General features: G+C 37.4%; 2 protein-coding genes and 1 non-coding gene across 4 annotated transcripts; all 3 read right to left on the bottom strand.

Moving 5' to 3' along the window:
* Positions 1 to 4424: 4424 nt before the first annotated feature.
* FKGP (L-fucokinase/GDP-L-fucose pyrophosphorylase) lies at positions 4425 to 10422 on the bottom strand. The gene is made up of 6 exons (XM_085726512.1): positions 9796 to 10422; positions 9106 to 9473; positions 7786 to 7912; positions 6671 to 7687; positions 5195 to 5931; positions 4425 to 5091 (listed from the first exon to the last, which is right to left on the bottom strand). The coding sequence occupies exons 1-6, from the start codon at positions 10301 to 10303 to the stop codon at positions 4699 to 4701; spliced, it is 3150 nt and encodes a 1049-aa protein (XP_085582638.1). The 5' UTR covers positions 10304 to 10422; the 3' UTR covers positions 4425 to 4698.
* Positions 10423 to 10507: 85 nt separating this feature from the next.
* On the bottom strand, positions 10508 to 10581 carry TRNAV-AAC (transfer RNA valine (anticodon AAC)). The gene has a single exon. It is a non-coding gene; the product is annotated as a tRNA-Val (tRNA).
* A 366-nt stretch (positions 10582 to 10947) lies between these two features.
* On the bottom strand, positions 10948 to 16935 carry LOC146911709 (U-box domain-containing protein 43-like). 2 transcript variants are annotated; one of them, XM_085726529.1, is made up of 5 exons: positions 16833 to 16935; positions 14889 to 16262; positions 14023 to 14326; positions 13087 to 13568; positions 10948 to 12381 (listed from the first exon to the last, which is right to left on the bottom strand). In XM_085726529.1, the coding sequence occupies exons 2-5, from the start codon at positions 16101 to 16103 to the stop codon at positions 11386 to 11388; spliced, it is 2997 nt and encodes a 998-aa protein (XP_085582655.1). In that variant the 5' UTR covers positions 16104 to 16262; positions 16833 to 16935; the 3' UTR covers positions 10948 to 11385. The 2 variants fall into 2 exon arrangements, with proteins under 2 accessions (XP_085582655.1, XP_085582654.1); XM_085726528.1 differs by having other exon boundaries at positions 13087 to 13574.
* Positions 16936 to 17046: the final 111 nt, after the last annotated feature.

Below are 17046 nucleotides of genomic sequence, written 5' to 3' on the forward strand. Positions count from 1 at the left end.
TCAATATGGAGTAATTCTAAAGGTCTTGAGGTTGAAACAATATCTTTTGTTTTAAAAGATGATTTCACAATTTTCCCTCTCTGACATGCACCACAGAGTGCATCTGAATGATAGTCAATGTCTGGTAGCCCTTTCACCAGTTGTAACTTACTAAGCTTAGAGATTAACCTCCAGTTAGCATGTCCCAACCTTCTGTGCCACATCCATTTCTTATCATTCACTGATAGTAGGCAAATCACCTTCTGATCAGCCAGTTCAGAAAAATTGATTTTATAGACATTGTCAACTCTCTTTCCTTTGAACACAATGGATTTGTCTTCCTTGTTGATTACTGTACAGTTGGGTTTTTCAAAAAAACACATCATAACCATTATCACAAAATTGACTAATGCTCAAAAGGTTATGTTCAAGACCATCTACCAACCATACATTATTAATCGAGGTAGAGGAGTTACCAATAGTTCCTGTACCTATGATCTTGCCTGACTGGTTGCCTCCAAATTTCACATTTCCTCCCTCTTTCATTGTTAGGCTGAGGAACATGGACTTGTCTCCTGTCATGTGTCTTGAGCAACCACTGTCTAGGTACCATGATCTTTGCTTTGGCACTGCTCTTAGACATACCTGCATCATTGACATTTTTAGATTTAGGTACCCATTGCTCTATGGGTCCTGGAAGGTTAGTACATAAGGCTTTACTCTTCACTTCTTGTACCTTGTGCTGTGAGTTGGATTGCTTCTGATTAACCATCACCTTAGGTTTTGGTACTTCAGAAGTAGTAACTGTCTTCTTCTGAAACTTAGACTTCAGAACCCCAGATTTTGGTTTCACCAGACTCTGAGGAATAGGTTCTGATCTTTTCAGGATCCTAACCTTTGAAGTTTTGGAATCAGATTTGATCATAGCCTTTGACTTAGAGTTCTTTGGCTTTGAAGTAATCTTAGCCTTAGAGCTAGAAGCTTCAGGTTCTGATTGAACAACAGTTTCCAACTCAGCCCCTTCTGGTACAAAGAATGTTTTCAGACCTTCCTTGATGCATTCACAACAAGACTTTAGATTGGTTTTCTCCAGTTTCACTTCTGGAAAGCCAATTCCTCTGCCATTGTTCTTGTAAATGCTATAAATCATAGAAGCCACTCTGCTTCTGTCAATGCCAGATATAATAAAATCTTCAAGAGCAATTTCATGGTTACTTAAAGGTTTTTCATTACACTTTTCTTGTAGCTTCTGACATAAGAACCTGAGCTGATCTTCATATGTTTTACACATGAAGTCAAAGCCCCTAAGTCCTTGTTCAGAAGCTTTCAGATCCAATAAAGTTGATTTTTGCTGTTGTACCAAATCAGCATATTTTTCTTTTAAATCCTTCAACTCATTGGTTCTTACTTCAAAATGTGTAAGAAGTTCTTTAAGTGACTCAACAAGTTCATCTCTGGGAATTTTGGAATATACCTCATTTTCATCTTCTGAGTCTGAATTTGACCCAGCTTCTGAAGTTGCTGTTGCTACCAACCCAACAGCTACCTTTGCATCTTCATCAGCTTCCTCTTTATCAGATCCAGATTCACTACCCAAATCATCCCAGGTTGCCATTAAACTCTGCTTAATCTGCTTCTTGAATTTGCTTGGTTTGAATGTAGACCTCTTTGACTTGTCCTTTGACTTTTCTCTTTGAAGATCAGGGCATTCAGCAATGAAGTGACCTGGCTTCTTACAGTTGAAGCATCCCTTCTGATCTTCTTTCCTTGAGCTTCTGGAGTTACCCCTTCTGGAGAGAAACTTTCTGTTCTTCTTGGCCAGATATTGAAGTCTGTTTGAGAGCATGGCCATTTCTGCAGCATCTGGTTCAGAATCTGAACTTGACTGTTCTTCCTCTTCAGATTCAACCACTTTGAGAGCTTTTGATGACTTGCCTTTGGATGGAAGAGCTATTGATTTACTCTTCTTAGTAGACTCATGTTCATTAAGACTTAACTCATGAACTTTGAGAGAACTAACAAGATCTTCGACACTTAAAGTGTTTAAATCTTTAGCTTCCTCAATGGCAGTCACCTTCGGTCTCCATCTGGCAGGTAAGCTTCTGAGAATCTTGCTTACATGATCAGAAGCAACATAGCTCTTCTTTAGAATCTGTAGACCAGAAACTAAGGTTTGAAACCTTGAGTACATCTCCTCAATAGTTTCATCATCCTTCATTTTGAATAACTCATACTGATGTACAAGCAGGAGAGCCTTTGCTTCTTTGACCTTCTTGCTCCCTTCATAATTTGAACAGAGAGAAGCAAACATAGCTTTAGCAGTGGATTTGTCACTCATCTTCATGTATTCTGCTTTGGGTATGGCAGTGACAAGAGCTCCTCTGATAATATGATGCTTCTTGTAAAGTTTCCTCAGTTCTGGAGTATGTTTCTTTCTATCCACAGCAGCTCCTTCTTCATCAAGGACTAAACCACCAACGCCGTCTTCCAGAATATCCCACAATTCTTCATCTAGGCTCATGATGTAACTGTAAAAATTGGTCTTCCACCAAGAGAACTCTTCAGCATCTCCATTGAACTTTGGAACTTTTCCAACACTGGTTTTCTTACTATCACTATAATCATGTGAGACATTTTTATAGCTAGTATCACCATCAGGAGGAGGAGTAGTCATGTTTTTCTCAGATCTTTGACTGTTGCACGGTTAAGTGATACACAACAGACCAAGGCTCTAGATACCAATTGAAGGTGAGAAAAAACACAAGAAGGGGGGTTGAATTGTGTTTTGAAAAATTCTTCGTTTCTCTAAACAACTGAATACACTGATCAGAAGCTAAGTGAGACAGCTTCTGAAGTGATGATCAGAATCTAAATGCAGCGGAATAAAACAGAGAGAGAGAAGAAGAACGACACAAAGCAATTATACTGGTTCCTTCCACAATCCGGAAGTAGTCCAGTCCCCCTTGCACTTCCAAGGAGATTTCACTATGAGTAATATCTGATTACAAATGCTCAAGCACACAAGCAAGAGACTTCCAATGCTCAAGCACACAAGCAAGAGACTTCCTTTGCTCAAGAACACAATCAAGAGACTTCCTGCTCAAGCACAACTGCAAGAGACTTCCTAACTAAACAAAATTACACAGAAAATTGTTTAAGGTTGAACACTTGATATACAATCAGAGGTGCTCGCAATACAAATCAGATACAGACTCAATGGACTTAAGAATTTCTAAGATATGACTTTGAGACACAGAAATTCTAAGTGAATGCAGAACAATTTCAGCAGAGGTTTGGTACTTGTGAAAATCTTGTGAGTCTTTCGTTCAGCGTTCTTGCATTTCCAAATCTCTAGGTCTTCACTCCTTTATATAGAGGTGTGAAAGAGACGTTGTGAAATTGCCAGCACACCAAAGAGTCGTTGTTGAAGCTTGATCTTTCACCAATGATCTTTTGCCTGATTTGGTTGTTGTCCTATGAAGAACAAATTTGAAATCCATTCCTTATCCAAAGGAACATCTATGCAGGCGAGACCGTATTCTGGAGCTGTTTTCTTGTCTTGAAGTGCAGACACAAAACAGAGTAGTGGAGAACGTGGTTGTACAATTCGTACAAAGTACAATGTCAACGCTTTCGTCCAAATTGCAAACACACACCTTCAAACACCTTTGAAATGACCGTTGCAAGCTCCACTAATCCTTTGTTTGTGTTTTCGAATCCAATAGACAGCTTTTGCATTGATGATTCTTCAATTCTTGATTCTTTGCAAATCCAGTTGATATTCAGCTTCTGGTGAAATGACTTCTGATGAGGCAGCTTCTGATGATGCAGCTTCTGATGAGATGACTTCTGCAGCTTCTGATGATGCAGCTTCTGATGATGTGACTTCTGGACCTCTTGTCTTCAGGAGCACTATTCTTCAGGAGCAGCTTGACTTCAGGAGCGCTTTTTCTTCAGGAGCAAGTTGCCTTCAGGAGCGTCCAAGCTTCAAATTTTTGTTGTTTCCATAGCTCTTTATTTGCTCATTCAGAACCAATGATGATGTAACTTTATACTTATGGTCCTGTACACTTGAACAAATATTAGCTAATCCAATTTACAATTTTTAATACCTTGTTATCATCAAAACTCTTTAAGGTTTATTGTTAAACACATTTTGTTCCAACAAAACCATGAACCAAACCAAACTAGATCGGTTTTGATTGGTTCGGATCGGTTTCAAACCGAACCAAACAAGATCGGATATTTTTTCGGTTTGGTTCGGTTTAGACTTTCGGTTTCATTGGTTTTGTCCGAACCACTTACACCCCTAATTACAGCTCTACCGGATTCAAACTTGACCCTTGAAATTACAAGTCAAACTCTAACCACTAAGTTCACATCTTTGGACCAATTGATCAATATATATAGTAGCAATGTTACCAATCTGACAATCACCTTGGTCATTTACAAAAATTTGGAAACTTTTTATTGAAAGTTTATGAGAGTCACATACACCAACAACTATAATCATTTATAGAAAAAACGTAAAACATGGGAGACTCTAACATATCTCCGTCCTCCATATGCGTGTTGTAGATGATAATTACAAATTACTACATATACTCTATCATAACTAATAATAGTAAAATAGGGTAAAGTATACAAATAAAGAATGATAAAATAGACTGTCACCAATACAACTATTTTCCAAGAAGTTGGTATTCTGTTCATATCATACTATAAAGATATCTGCCAATCATAGATTTTCACTTCAAAATCTTTCTCACCTTCGAGCCTCTGTCTGAGTTCCTTGGCACGTTGTGTGTCTTTGGCAATTAAGAGAGCAAAGCCCCCACCACCAGCTCCAACCAGCTTGTAACCACAACAGTATGGACTGGCAAAAGAAAATAACTTGTCGACGAAATCATTGCTGCAGTAAGGATCAAGTTCCTGATGCAATCTCCAAGCCTCCAACATTATTTCGCCTAGTTCGTCGATGTCGCAGTTCATTAAAGCTTCCCTCCCGATCTTTGCCAGCTCCGCAAGTCGCTTGATACTGGATACAAGAAGGTTATCCCGGCGAAGATATCTAATTACCACCTTCTGCAGGACCTTCTTTGCAAGTCGAACCTACAGAACAATTCAATATACAAAAAATATCATTGTTAATAAGCAGTGTAGAGTTCTGTGCTGCCTGCAGAATGCTTATTTTTGTGAATAAACAAATGCTTACTTGACCAGTAAAAACAACTAGAAGTCGTTGCTGCAACTCAGAAATCAACTGAGGTGAAGCCAACAAGGGAACAACTTGAAGCCGCAATGGAATTCCAGGAAAGCTTGAGGTACATTTAATCCCCGGATACAAACCCCCGATTTGGTCCTGCCACCCACCGCCTGTACCCATGAGTTGTTCCAACACCAAAACAAGTCTAGCAACATTTTCAGTGCTGTCATCCCCATCAATTATCTGAAGAAGCCCTTTCACTACAGCAGCGGCTAAAATACTAGAAGTACCCAATCCGCTACCACGTGGAACATTGGCCCATGTCTTGATGTGCATGCCCATATCAGCAAGAATGTTATCGTGAATAATGCCAGTCACAAGTAGTGCACATTTCACCAGCCTAAATGGATCGTCGCCATCAAATGGTGCACATATAGATGTATAATCCTTGATATATAACTCGTTGTGCGTGTCATCACTAATTAATACTCCTGTTGTTTTAGTGGTCTCAATGATGGTGCCAAGTGGAAGAGAACCTTCTAAGCTTATTGCCATATTTAGAACATATCCAGCACGCTCTATGCTCCATGGAGGGGTATCACTCCAACCCCCAACAAAATCTACGCGCACTGGTAATTCTACTTTTACCTGTCTAGGATGGAAAGGCTTATGAATGCGACCATTATCATGGCTGTTAATCTGCTGTTCATCACAGGAGACGCTACTGGGAGACTCTGACAAATGTTCTGCAGGATGAGAGTAAATTTAGCTTCAGAAAATCCCTTTTCTATATTTTCACATGAATTAAAATGCAGTTGTCTATTTATCCAAATACATGAATAGAGAGGATGAAATATATACAATAAATGTAATTTAGAGCCATTTGACACCAAAAGAATGGTTGCATATAAGTTTTACTGTGGTTTTTATTTTACTATAGCTCACACTTGTTTTAAGAAAAGATTGAAGCATCTTAAAAGAGTAGGGTGGTATGCTTTCAAATTTACTTACTTTTTTATTAGAAAATTGGATAGAAAACTTTGCATGAATAAGTGAAAAAGCAAAGGCTGTTTGAGATAAAGGTTTTAACAGGTGGATTTTAGGAGATACAAGGAAGTGCTAATGAAGTGTGGAATAAGAATGCTAGAGGGAGTAGAAAGATGGAAAACAGACGCTAGAAAAATCAAAGAATATTGGGCCAAAGGGATAAAGGTTCTTGCTGGTGGGACAATCACAACAACAGTCTACAACAAAAGGTTAAAGTTAAAAGCGTGGTGTGAAACATAATCGTAATGTAAAAATAAGAAGTCGATCAGTACAGTTAAAACAAAAGCATCTGAAGCTCTATACAAGTCTTTAGGCACTTAAGAAGAAGAACAACAAGGTATCTATAGACTTGCTGAAAATAGGAAATAAAAACAAGAGACTTTAACCAGGTGAGATGAATAAGGATAAGGAGGGAAAAGTGTTGATAAAAGCACGCACCTTTAAATCCATATCTTACTGCTGAAGCAGTTTCGTCTGCCACAGCATCCCAAACTTTATGCTCCAACTCACATGCTGTCTTTTCATCATTGCAAGCTCGAAGAAGATCGACTTGCACCTGGTATGCGCGGCTCTTGGGAAGTATGTTAGTGTTCTGCTCCTGAACTTTTGGACACATAGCTAGGAGATCCTTGCATATTTTAACTCCAGAACCTTCTTTTTGAAGAATTTCTGCACATAGTTGAGACAAATTGCGTCCCAGCATGCCATAGGTAACACAAGCTTTAGCAATTCCTGCTGCTAGATCAGCTTGATGATGACTAGAACCTATACACATTGTCGAGAAATCAATTGATCTATGCAATTCCTCCAGACTGATGCGCTGAGCAGATCTCCACAAAGAAAGCATGTCTTCGGCTTTTTGTTTAACTAATCCCATCAACCACATTGAAACCTTAAGCATTTGAGCATAAGGAAGTATGGGAAATATTTTTGAATTCCATAAACACTTCGCATCAGTGCCTGAGGAACCCCATAAATCAGTTTCTTGAATACCTAAATCATGTAAAATCTTCTTCCAAGGTTTCCCACAAAATGTACCATCCCCAGAAAGTGAACTTTTAGGGTTATCATGAAGGCCACAATATACTAGGACTCTCTCGCTGCTTCCAACCAAGGGAACCTCCCAAAGACAATGGCGATCTGGAAGCACGAACTTCACTGAATCTTCTGCGCATATATAATCATCATCTAAAGATATGTTGGCTCCAACAACTATACATAATGAGCCAATATGTATTCCACCAGAAATAGATGAATCATATATGAGAGAATCCTCTCCTACTGAGACGCCGGATGCAATTTTACTGGAAAGAATAATAGCAGATGCTGTAATGTCAGATGCAGTGGTTGCGGGAATAGAACATAGGTGTCTTCTACCAACCAAGTCTGAACCAACACCACTAAGGTGATCTAAAACTTCATTTGAGGTCCCAAAATGCAAGAACAATAAATCATCTGCAAAGGAATAAATACGAAAGAATCAATTTCGGTACAGAAAGATATGGGGAATGATATAAGTACAGAATAAAAGATAGCCATTGGGATTGACATACAAGCACAGTAGCTGAGCATCCTCTGGTTTCCCAACCTGTTGACCAGTTCTTCACCCAAAGGGCGCTTTCTCAACCACTCATGCTTTGCAGGTACCCAGGCAGCAACCAAATCTTCATATAAACTCATCTGGACAACACGCCATTTATCATTAGATAAAATTAACTTCATTTTGCCACAAAAGTGAAGAGCATTAAATGCTTCGGTAGAGAAAATGGTGCAGACTTCATAAATATATACATAAGACTGAATCTACTCAGGCTTATGGGAAGATTTCGAGAAGACCTTTATTTAAAAGAACAAAACTAAATCAAAGCATTTGGCCTAGTTTGATTCCTCATAAAATTACGGTTTTTGTGTGGAGATTAGTTCAAGATAGATTACCAGCGAAAGATAACTTGAATAGGAGGAATGTGCTTGTTGGGAATCAAATTCAATGTGTAATAGGATGTGGCGAAACGGAATTCGCAAGCCACTTATTCTTCGGTTACCCTGTTTTTACGAAGTTTTGGAGAGTTATTTTGAATTGTCTGGGTATATATATACTGTTCTACATTTGGCTGTACATCTCATTTCCTTCAGTTCGAAGGGTTATTAAATTTGGGTAGGATAGCTTCAACTCGCTTAATGACATTTTGGTTTGCTTGTGTTTGGAGTTGGTTAGGGCAAGAATTAAAGGATTCGAGTTTGGTTTGGCAGAGTGGTAAACAAACACTCTTGGCTTGTTTGGGCTGTAGAGCTTTCTAATTCTTGGAATTCGTAGATGGGTGAGGTTCCTACCATATTTTGCCTTCAAGGTAGACTTGAAGGAAATTTTGCCGTAATCAGAAAGTGGTGTGGCAATTGGCTGATTGTTAGTGGTTCATACTAAGGGTTGTTTGGTGTCAAATTCACAACATATTTTCATTGCAAATGTTAGCTGGACAGTTTTGGCATCGAGTAGGAAAATGGTCTTGGTGACTGCGTTAGCAGTTTAGAGTGTATTTTTGTGGTTGTAATAGTTTTTCAATGTTGACGAGACTGGGGATTTGAATTTTGTAGGCTAGTGATCTATGTAGCTTTGCTTTTTTGCTTTTTTGGGTGATGGGTGTTGGTTATGTAAGTTTCTTGTCTGCTACATGCAGAAAATTGTGTATCAGAGGTGCAACCTTTTCGCACATATCTGAATAAATAGTTCTATTTTAAACTGACAAATGATTCAATCATCAACGTCTCAAATTATCAATTAAAACACAAATTAACGTCATAACTATGTTTTCAAACTCGAATGAACTTTGTATCCATGAATATAAAACCAATTGTTAATACCAACCATATAATACCTCTTTTCTGCTCCTTATGAGGTCTGAAATCATTTCCTGAGAGGAACAAGCAAGTGCAACAAGGTCCAACCACGCCTTACCTCTAACCGCTATTATACCAGTGTCAAGTAGTGTCCTACCATCAACTAAAACTGCCTTGCTTTGAACCAACTCATCTACAGTAGGTTTCTGTAGTAGATTATCCACTAAACTGAGTGCATAATTTTGATTTGAATGCACTTCAGTTTCAGCTGCAACAATTACTCCATGATTGGAAGCAACATCAAGTGTGATTGGAACAGTGATGATGCAAGAAGTGTCCTCAGGAAGAGTCATAACAGATGCATCAAAACACGGAAGAACATCACCAGTCATAGTCAGCATTCCACCTGTAAAGCTAGGATTTATTGCTTCGAGTCTAAACATGATTTCTAAACTAAAATTTATGGTTCAACTCACATTTACATAAGTGTATTATTCAAACAAAAACCACTTTACAGTCAACTTGTTTTTAAGTAAAACGAATTTTACAAAAATAAATAATTCATTCAAAATCAATTTTTGTCACTGCAGAACCAAACATGAAAACAATTTGACTTTATTTAATCATGTACTATAGAAATAGCTTATAGTAAACACAAACAAATGTTATAAGGTGTAAAATACAAATAGAACAATAGATGAAATGCATATATAATATAACAAACAAACCTTGATCTCGAAAAGCTTGTCTAGCACAAGAAGCAATAGCAAGAATATGATCAAAAAGAAGAGGAACAGGACCATCAGGTTCATCATCAGCCAAGAAAGGGAGAGGAAGAAACACTTTCCCCATAGGATTAGCCCAAGGAACTCTTTTAGAATCACCACCAGCATGAAGCAATAGCACATGTTTACCAGCAAGCACATTGGCAGCAGTGGTAGCATAATGAAGAGAAAGGGCATGGAGAGCATTGAGAGTGGCGGCACCGGAACCGATACGGCAGCCGAGAGGATCAGGGACGGCGAGAGTGAGTGTTGATGGGGAGATCCGGCCCATGCGTTTGGCCCGATTGAGTTGGGAAGTGTAGAGATGGGCTTGTTCTGGGCTTGCGGCAGTGAGAATGATAGCATCCCATGTTGGAACCCTAGATGGGCGGCGTACAGACAATCTTAGATGGTACCATGATTTTCGCATTAAGGATGATAAATCTTCCTTTCTTCTTCTTCTTCTCTCCATTTTCTTTTCTTTTCTTTTCTTTTCTTCTCTTCTCCGACAACACTAACTAATTAACAGTGTCTGTCTTGTTGTTAAGAAAAGACAGGGACCAAAACAAGATGCATAAAATGAAACAATTTCTCCGACCGACAAAATAACTACCATACATAACATAGCGGTTGTAAAAACAGAGAAAAAAAAAATGTTTATGAAATGAAAAACTTATGGCTTCGCCCGGGTTCGAACCGGAGACCTTCAGTGTGTTAGACTGACGTGATAACCAACTACACCACGAAACCATCTTGTTGTAAGGTTTCGTGAAAACATACAAGAAGTGAATATTTTGACACTGTTTGTTTTATCTATTAAGTAAATTCATGCTTGTTAATTTATTTTTGTATTATATGTATGTCTTTGTGTGCATGAGACTTTTATTTTTATGATTTCTTTTTTTACTTTAACTATTCAAAATGATAATGTTAGTCTTTAATTTAAGTGACAAAGGGTTATGTTTGGGTTTGGATAAGCAAATTAAATAAGTGATTATAACATGACAAATTATCTCTTTATTTTTTCAAAAATATTATAATGTATTTGACCAATAAAAAAAAGTCACTTAGAATCACAAAACAATGAGTTCTCATAAATAACAAAGAACACAATCATTCTAGAAAGGGATTTTATTTATTACACTAGTAACAAGACAGTCCAATAAATCCTCAAATGTACAAGATATTTGGGGCGTATAATACAAGCTCCAAATAAATCCCTACATGTCCAATGGTGATCCTACCTTAATACAACAGTAGCCTAAATTGAATGAAAACACTTAGAATACATGATCTATATGATTTTCCATGAAGAAATAGCTCAATGTAGAGCTACAACCTTGGTCCCATAGTTACCAGCATGAGGAACCACATCAATATCATGCTGCTGCACAGATGAATATAGTTTCCTTTGTCAAAGAGTACCATTTCCTGTCCAAGTTGGAGTTTGCAACGGTTTTTGTCATGCCACGCTCAAAGGATCAAGAGAAGATTGAACCTTATGGTTAGTTAGCTTGACTTTGTTCCTCAGTACATTAATCGAATCAACATTCATTAGAAATATGAAGATTGATCATGAAGCACGTTCAAATGTGCCAATATTCGAGCTGCCAAGGATTTAATGCTACCATTACCCCGCTGAGTTAAGTCAACTAAAGGCATTTGAGCTGAAGATCCATATTTCTGTTTGAACTCTAATAGCCGGAAAATCCTCTCCAAAGCATTAAGAGACTTTTCCTGCAATCCGGGGGAAGGGGAACCGAGAAATCTTATTATTAGTGGTATGACATTTTCATCTGCAAGCACTTTACTACCACTCTGTAGCTTTTCCCCATCAATTAAAGTTAGAAGAGCATCTAAAGAAGTCTCACACACTCCAAGATCAGAGTCCCCAAGAGTCTTTGCTAGTGCTCCCACTGCATCAGCCTCCAATAGGCAAAATGATGATTCCACGGTGCATACACCACCATGAACTAAGCATCCGGCTTCTGTTTGAGCTGAGAAGCACCAAAATCCCTTGCGCTTTGGCATTGGACTGCTCAGTTCATTTGAGCTTTTAGAAAATTGAGTTAGGGACAGTGCTGCTAGCTGTTTTGTTTGAGCAGTTCCACTTTCAAGCAACTGTACTAAAACAGTTATGATCCCAATTTCGGCTGCACTCTTTTGCCATTCCAAGTTTGTTGGAACTGTAAAACGACATAATGCACCAACAGAATTTTCTACCAACTTACTCTTTTGGAGATCTTTATCCGTGCCTTCTTGGACATATTTACAAATGATTGACAGTGCCCCAGCATCATAAAGCCACTGAGTGATCTGTTGAACTTTTGGAAGATATCGTATTATTCCCATAGCAGAAACAATTTCTTCTTTGTCAGATGAAGATTTCAGCATCTGGAGTAAAGTCTCAATACACTTCTGATTCACATGCTTTAGTACGGCGTCTTCATCACAACTTTCTACCAGGCAAGAAAACAACTTCACAGCACTTGCTCGAAGACTTAGGCTTTGATTCTCAAACAATTTAACCAATACTAGAACTGATGGGCACTGCACATAAATAAGTAGACTAATGTAGCTATGGTATATTATAATATAAATATTATCAAGGTTTATAGTAAGGACAAAAGATAACCAACCTGCCAGGTGCTAGCTTACCACACAAGACAGAAAATGGTAGAATATCAATTTCATTAGCAATTCTAGTTATCAAGTAATAGAAAATATTGCATGCTAATAACACGTATAAATGATATAATATCTGCAAATTGCACTACATAATAGATCAAGAATCTCAGATAGTAAACACCAGAAAATTGTTTCCAACGACTCACTGGACCTTCATTAGAAATGTAATTTTTGCAGGAAGGGGGGATGAAAAGCAATTTGACTGATGCTTGTTTTACAGATATTTGGTTTTAGATGGTAAACTGTTTATCTGTGATCAAAAGGACCATGAGGAATCAGTACCAATGAAACTAAGAACCACAATCCTTTATACTTAATAGTCATTGCTTCCTTGATGCTAGCTAAAAATATTTTTTACTATGCTAAATGCTAATAGATGTTTAAATTTTGTTTATCTTTGGCATGCTAAACAGTAAGATGGATGTGGAAGAACTTAAATGGCGATGCTTAACTATTTTAGACATGCCTGCTTTGACGACATTGAATGAATACTTTTGGAGACTAGTGTTTCAGAAGAAAAATATTTCAAAATGTGATATGTAATTTTAGTTCAAGTTAGATGCATACCTCTCTTAGCTTGTTCCTGATATATGAAGCTGAGGGCGAGTGACATAAGGAATAAAATGTCTGGATAATATATTGTCGCACATCAGGCACTGTGTAGCTAACTAGAGAAAAAAGGTTAAAAACATCTTCATCGGACTCTAACAATGAAACCGGTGTCTGTGTATCGTGGGAGATGGTAGATGCAGCAAGTTGCATAATTATGGGAGCTACATGTTCAGACAAACTTGAGGAAGGAAGGCTATGCTGGAAAAGAATGTCAAATAGTTTGCGTGCTGCACCTTGTCGAATCATTTCAAGTCCATTTTTCTTTAAAGTAGATAGATTCTGAAGAGCTTTAAGGGCAACCAATTTCATCTCAACATCATTATGTGAGACCAAGCGAAGAAGAGGAGGCAGAATACCACTGTCAAATAAGATCTCCTTATTGTGGTCTGTTGACTCCATTTCTGCCAACATTTTGACCATAATCATCTTCACATCATCTGTTCCTGCATTAAAAAAAACAGGTTAAGCAAAAGGCTTGTTCCTCACACCATCCCTGACTTTTTAATAAAGGCATTTGCATTAATTATAGTGTCCATTTGTAAATGATATTGATGCAGTTCCTCGATTAATTTACTTAAACTGCTCCTTGAAGCTCTCAAAAACTGTAGAGTAGAACATGGTTCCTAGTTGAAAAATTTAACATTAAAATCTATTTTGTAAGGAGTTACATAAACTCCCTAGTGCGATTAAGATGGTTTCATCTCATCGTTGCGTAAGTGAATTTCAAATTTTCAATATTATAAACACTACCTATGTAGGTACTTTAGGGAAGGAACTTGAAATCAATTTCCCTTTTTAAATTCAATCAATACCAATTATAGTGTATCGATCATTGAACATATAGAAGCTGTATCTGATAAAGAGACTCAAAATTGAAGGTTCAAGATAAACCTGCGGAGAGGCGCTGCAATAAATGCTTGAAATAATTTGCTTTTGCCATCTGTATAACATTCTGATCAGAGGATGAAAGTTTCTCCAGTAACTCTGTTGCATCTCTTGCAGCTTGATTATCCTCACTGCTAGACATAGTCACCAATAGTAGTATGCAACCTTGAACTTTTCCAATGTATTCTCTTAACAAATCATATTCGGATAGTTCCAGAAGTAATGCCACCGCCAACTTCCTTTCCCCCAAACGACGCCCAAGAGAACGGACAATAGACTCAATTGCATTATCAACATTTGCAATTCTTTCCTGGAAAACCTTCAGGGTTAGGGGACAATATCTATGAAATTGTGCATAGTTATGGAGGGTATTTGCATGTTTAATTGCATGATGGTAAATTTATAATAAAGAATAAGGGGTGTTTAAAAAAAGATCAAAATTATAGATGAGAGTGCAGTGAGAATATCTGAAATGCATATCGTGTAGTGTTTTGTCGGACTGTAAAGGTCCTAACCAATCTGTTGTGCTATTATTTTTTTAGGTCAAGAGGAGAATGTATGTATTGTACCAATTCTATTTCTTTAAGCATTGGCCACATGTCCTTCTATATGAAATATGTGAAAATAATGACATCAGAATTAGTATACTAATTCGTAAGAGCGTTTAAAACAATTTTTAGTGATGCATCCATTACATAATGATATTTTGCATTAGCCCTATCTGTAAATGCTTGTAGGCTTGATTTAGGGCTGCTTATTGCATGAGGAGAGGAACCTCTGTTTTACACAATAAACATTAATATGTAAGATAAAACTAAAGGATTATTAAAAAAAAAACTTATAAGATCACTTAAATGTTACAAATTAAGTACCTTGGCATCTTCATTATCCTTCACCAGCATGCAAAGGATGACAAGGACGTGATTTCTTATATCACGGTTTTTTTCAGCAAGAATTTGGATAAGAACAGGTATATAATTCTCCAGTACCACCCATTCTCTATGTTGATCCTTTTGTTCACACAAATCTTGAAGAGCTTGCAGACAATGTAATACTCCAACTTCATCTCCAGACTGGATTTTCTCTCTCATTGAAGCAATTGTGATCATTGCATTTCTATCTTTCCATTCTTCTATTGATTGTTTCAAGGTTTTGTTAGGCCTCAAAATCAACGTGTCTAAAGTAATGAAAGTCAGAGGACACAATTTGTTTCCTTCTGCAAACCACTTTTCAATTGCACTTCTCTCAAATGTTTGCCCTGATGAAGTTTCCACAGGGTCAACCATAACACCGCCCGTAATGGGGCAATAAAAGGACTGTAAAGGCTCCAACGGTTGAGTGCCCAAAGAATCTCGTTTGGCGAAGTACTTGAGTTCCTTTTCCCTAGTTGATGAGGCTGCATCGGACCTTTCCAACAAAGCAATAATTTGATCCATTTGTATGGCTTCAGCCCGGTCTTTCTCATTTTCAATTTCACTTTTAAACTCTTCAAGCTCTTTTTTTAGTGTTGACCGCTCTTTTGTAATTCCAACAGCATCTGCAATGAGAAGAAGCAAATTATTTGCATAGGAGCGGTCGAAATTCTTTTCCTGTATCGCTGACTCAATTTTCTCTAATATCTCTTCCTCAGATATGGCTGCCTTAAATTCAGCTGCCTGCATATTGTCACATAACCTTTTGATTTCTTCAATTATTCCGGCAGAAAGGCCTGATGTAGCCAAAGGAAGAAGACCAAGTGCCCTGCTAATCTCGCTTGTGTTGTGCTTCAAGCGCTTAAAAACGGTTCTGCAATTCACAAGAAGATATACCTTGCTCTTCTTGCTACATTCTTGAACCAATTTCTTTCCATCTTTAATTTCACGATCCAGAACCTCAATAGCGTAGTTGAATGTCTCGGAATCACTGACCTTTTCTTTGCTCAACTGTTTTAAGATAGGCGCAATTCTTTGCAAGTAAGCTGCAAGTTCCTTAAAACTATCCTTATTCACAAGGACACCACCAGCAGAATATACAATCTCGGAAACGGTATCTATAATTTGAGAAATAGCTTCCGAAGCAAGACCAGACGTCAATGAATCGAGAGCCATTGTCTTTTTTGTGGCACAATTAGTCCAGAAAATAAAATCCCTTTTTCTCCCATGAAACAAAAACAGTAGAAAATGTTGGTAAGATGATCTCAGAAGTTTCTGTTTGCAACTTCTGATTAAGGAATTCTTCCATACCAGTTACAGTTCAACTTCAAATGCCTAAATCCAGTAAGAATAAAAGAAAATCATCAAAACCATTCCCTATTGATAGATAATATTTAGGATACTAAACTAAGGATTAAATCGACATCATAATTTTGTACCCAAGAGAGTAGACAGAGAATTCAATTTCACACTAAATACTAAACAAAATGTGAAAAACATTCCAGCTTCAGAATAAAAAAGTCAGTTATCATTTAATCCAACAATTGATGTTTAGTTTAAATTTAAGAAACATATCCGGCATGTATAAGTATAATAACAACTAAGCATCCAACCAAGAAAATTACACGGGAATGAAACAGCCATCTTGCTCATTTTCATTGTTGGAAAAGAAGGAAGAAGAGTGAATTATGTATCATTTGCACAACACAAAAAATAAAAAATAAAAATAAGAATAAGGAAGCTAAATTAGAAGAAATGAAAACATTTGATTTGGCAATATTATTATGCAATAAATTTAACGCCTAAAAAACGGTAAGATGACTAAAAAAACTCAAATGTAACTATGGCAAATTGACTTGACTTAGAGAGAGAGAGAGAGAGAGAGAGAGAGAGAGAGAGAGATACCTGGAGGTGAAGGGGAAATGAAAGCATGGAAGTTGAGAAACATAAACCAGAATTAAGGAAGAAGAAACAAGTGGGAGAGATAAACATAAGAACACGGTGATATAAATTTATGAAACATGAAAGTCTCTATACAATATTTCCGGGAAGACTCCTTCATGGTCCAAAGTCAATGCAACTCTTTTACCTTTGACCATTCTCTTCTTGCAATGTCTAC

Source organism: Medicago sativa, chromosome 7 (assembly GCF_051527215.1).
Source record: "Medicago sativa cultivar Bolivia chromosome 7, Bolivia_mono, whole genome shotgun sequence".
Lineage (NCBI taxonomy): Eukaryota > Viridiplantae > Streptophyta > Magnoliopsida > Fabales > Fabaceae > Medicago > Medicago sativa.

Excerpts from the sequence above, each read along its gene's own strand:
- FKGP (XM_085726512.1), bottom strand. The coding sequence starts at position 10,303 with ATGGAGAGAAGAAGAAGAAGAAAGGAAGATTTATCATCCTTAATGCGA. Across the intron at positions 7,913-9,105 it reads TCATAAGGAGCAGAAAAGAG|ATGAGTTTATATGAAGATTT; the intron begins GTATTATATGGT and ends CGTGTTGTCCAG. Across the intron at positions 5,932-6,670 it reads AGTAAGATATGGATTTAAAG|AACATTTGTCAGAGTCTCCC; the intron begins GTGCGTGCTTTT and ends CTCATCCTGCAG.
- LOC146911709 (XM_085726528.1), bottom strand. The coding sequence starts at position 16,103 with ATGGCTCTCGATTCATTGACGTCTGGTCTTGCTTCGGAAGCTATTTCT. Across the intron at positions 14,327-14,888 it reads AGGATAATGAAGATGCCAAG|GAAAGAATTGCAAATGTTGA; the intron begins GTACTTAATTTG and ends AAGGTTTTCCAG. Across the intron at positions 12,382-13,086 it reads TCAGGAACAAGCTAAGAGAG|TGCCCATCAGTTCTAGTATT; the intron begins GTATGCATCTAA and ends ATTTATGTGCAG.